The 2,901-nt window shown below is 46.0% G+C and overlaps 1 protein-coding gene across 1 annotated transcript in view; it reads left to right on the top strand.

Annotated features, from left to right (window-relative positions):
- Positions 1-2,901, top strand: part of FSTL4 (follistatin like 4) — a 385,031-nt gene that overhangs the window by 378,878 nt on the left and 3,252 nt on the right. Inside the window, exon 14 of the mRNA XM_012807125.1 lies at positions 2,757-2,866. Coding sequence (XP_012662579.1) covers positions 2,757-2,866 — 110 coding nt within the window. The remainder of the gene's footprint in view (positions 1-2,756; positions 2,867-2,901) is intronic.

Here is a 2,901-nt window from a genome sequence, read left to right on the forward strand (position 1 = left end):
GCTTGAGCCCAGGAGTTGGAGGTTGCTGTGAGCTGTGATGCCACGGCACTCTACCCAGGGGGATAGCTTGAGGCTCTGTCTCAAAAAAAAAAAAAATTATAAAAATAACTTAGTATAAAATTAAAACTAGAGACTAATCTCACTTATGAATATAGAACAAAATTCTGAACATAATACTAAAAATAGAGTCCAGCAATGTATCTAAAGGCTTAGACCAGGACACTCACTCCCCACATGCAATGATTTACTTTCAGGAAAGCAGTCAGCATTTTTTAGATACCAACAAACTAAAAGAAAAAAATGTAGAATATCTTCAATAAATGCTGAAAAGGCATTTAATTAAATATAGAAGGCATTCTTAATAAAAATCCTAAATTAGGAATACAGGGAAATTCTTTAATTATAATAAAGACTATCTCCCCAAAACCAATAGTATGTCTTTGCCTAAATGACAAAATCTGAAAATTAATACCAGAAATTAGACCACAATGTCCACAAAAGACACCAAATTCTTTCACCAAAAGAAAGCTTGAATAAACCAACTTCCTTCACCCTGGGCTGGAACTAAGGAAACCAGTACTTACAAAACTGCTCCTGGAAAAGTCAACTAGCGCTGCCTTTAAGGTGAGTAATTTGGAAATGTGAACCAAAAGCCCCGAAGAATGATATTTGATGCAGCAATTTGACCTCGCAGAATTTATCCCGAGGCCAAAATCACAGATGTGAACAAAGATTTAGCTACAACATGATATGTTACTGCATTACATTTGCAAAACGTTAAAAATAAAATCCTAATATTGTTTCTAAGCATCCAACCCTAAGGATTTGTAAAACAAACTGCTAAGACTTCTTAAAGGTGTGTTTGTGAACGTGGCTCATTCCATGAAGGCCCTCCCCAGCAACCAATTTTTGAACGTTTGGCATCTTCCCGAATTCTTCCCTGCACCCTCTTGCCCACCTTCCCCAGCCCAGCTTTCAGATGCCTCTCAGCCTGTCTCACTTTGCTCCCCACCACAAGTCACTTCTTCGCTGGCCTTGTCCACCCCTCTGAGCAAGATGCCCAGCCTTCTTGTACCCACCCTGACAACCAACTGGCATACACGGACATTCAGGCACATATGTACTCCTGAACCAAGCCCACGGAGCTAACAAATTTGAGGGCGTGACAGTTATCCTTGGGTACTTACAGGCTGAGCCAGGCACTAGGACACAAGAAAAAGCCAAGAAGGAATTCTTGACTTGGAGAAACAAGGCTGACAGGTGCCCATCAGTTCAATGGCCCATGGTCTGCGTTTCTGATGAAGTCACCTCTGAATACGGGGTGTCAGAGCAGCGAAGCGTGAATGACACTGACCGATGACAGCCTGTAATTTTCCATCTCTACTATAACCTAAAATGACAGGCCTGATATCAAGTAATGATTACATGGCAGCCTGGAATTCTCTAGCGTTTTCCTTCAGACTCTGTAAGATCTAGTTTCCTAATGCTGAGATTTTCTTAATGCCAGTTGTATGAATTTTTTCCTGTGGACTTTCAATGGGAGTATCATTTGACTGTTTAAAATATAAATCACAGGAAAATAACCTAATGCAACTTTACACCCACCCTGAGACTGAGAACCATAGCATGCTTTACTCCAGGCCAGCACTCCGCCTGTTCTAGGGTCTAGCATCTGCCTCCCATCCTGCCCAGAGGGTCTGGGTTTGTCCTTGGAGCCCAAGAGGCAAAACTGCTCCTAAGCTGGCCAAGCCCTTCATCTGGCTGCTGGTCTACCCCTTCTGGGCAATGGCCTAGAGCTTGAAGACTGACGAGCAAATACAGAGGGAAGGAGGACATGAGCTAGCTGGCTTGGGCCTCCATGGTTAATGGGACGCTGCCAGCCTGGCCACAGAGACTTGATGACAGGGCCTCCAGACCACTCTCTCATCCAATCGCACCTCACACACCACCCAGCTCTGTTCTGAGCTGCCAGAGTACCCTTACCCTGACACAAACACAACAGGGCATGCCTCTCTGTGCCTCCTGCTATGTCCACCAAGAGAACGTATTACCTCCAGGGAAACAAAGGTAGCCATGTCGCTACCAATTTGTACAAAGCACAGAGCCTAATTGTCTACCTTCCACAACAAGTTCCCTCCGTGAGACCAGGACCTCTACCCCAGCATTCTAATTGCAAGATGTCTAAACAACGTGAGCAGATCTCTGAGAAACATCCCTGCAGAGTGTCTACCTTCTCCACTAAACTCTCACATCTCCACTCTCAGAAAACACCCTGTGAGCAGCATCAGACAGAGACTCCTAACAAACTGGCCCGGGCACTGGGCACCAAAGAAAAATGGATTCCCTGCAAACAATTCTACCATTGAACATTTTCATGATTGAAAGCTCTCTCCCTCTTCCCCTGGGTGGCCTATACATGGAGGAGGTAGGATTCCCCCATTTGGAGAGGAAGTTGTCTCTGGGCAATCAGAGTGATGTTTCAGTTCTGGAGACTTTCCTTAGAAGCCCCAACACTATCCCTCAGGTCCTCACTCTGCTGTCACGGCAGCTGACCACAGAGGAGGGAGAGATGGGGACAGTCTCTCCCATCCCACACATCCTCTCCCGGGAAGGCTCAGTCCCTGCCTATGACCTACTCAGACATCTCCTACTTTGCTCCCACCCCCCCGTCCTGGGACTGTGGTTTATTCATCATCTATCTCCAAAGCAGTCACCACCTGAATGGACCTCACAAGGATTCCCACTCTGTGTTGTAGGTAATCACAGAAGCCAGCACTGGCCAGGGCCAGCACCTCATCCGCACACCCTTTGCAGGAGTGGACGATTTCTTCATTCCCCCAACAAACCTCATCATCAACCACATCAGGTGAGACTGGCCCAAGATGCCTCTGAGGGACTCCA

Source organism: Otolemur garnettii, unplaced genomic scaffold, assembly GCF_000181295.1.
Source record: "Otolemur garnettii isolate 467f Iridium unplaced genomic scaffold, OtoGar3 scaffold00003, whole genome shotgun sequence".
NCBI lineage: Eukaryota > Metazoa > Chordata > Mammalia > Primates > Galagidae > Otolemur > Otolemur garnettii.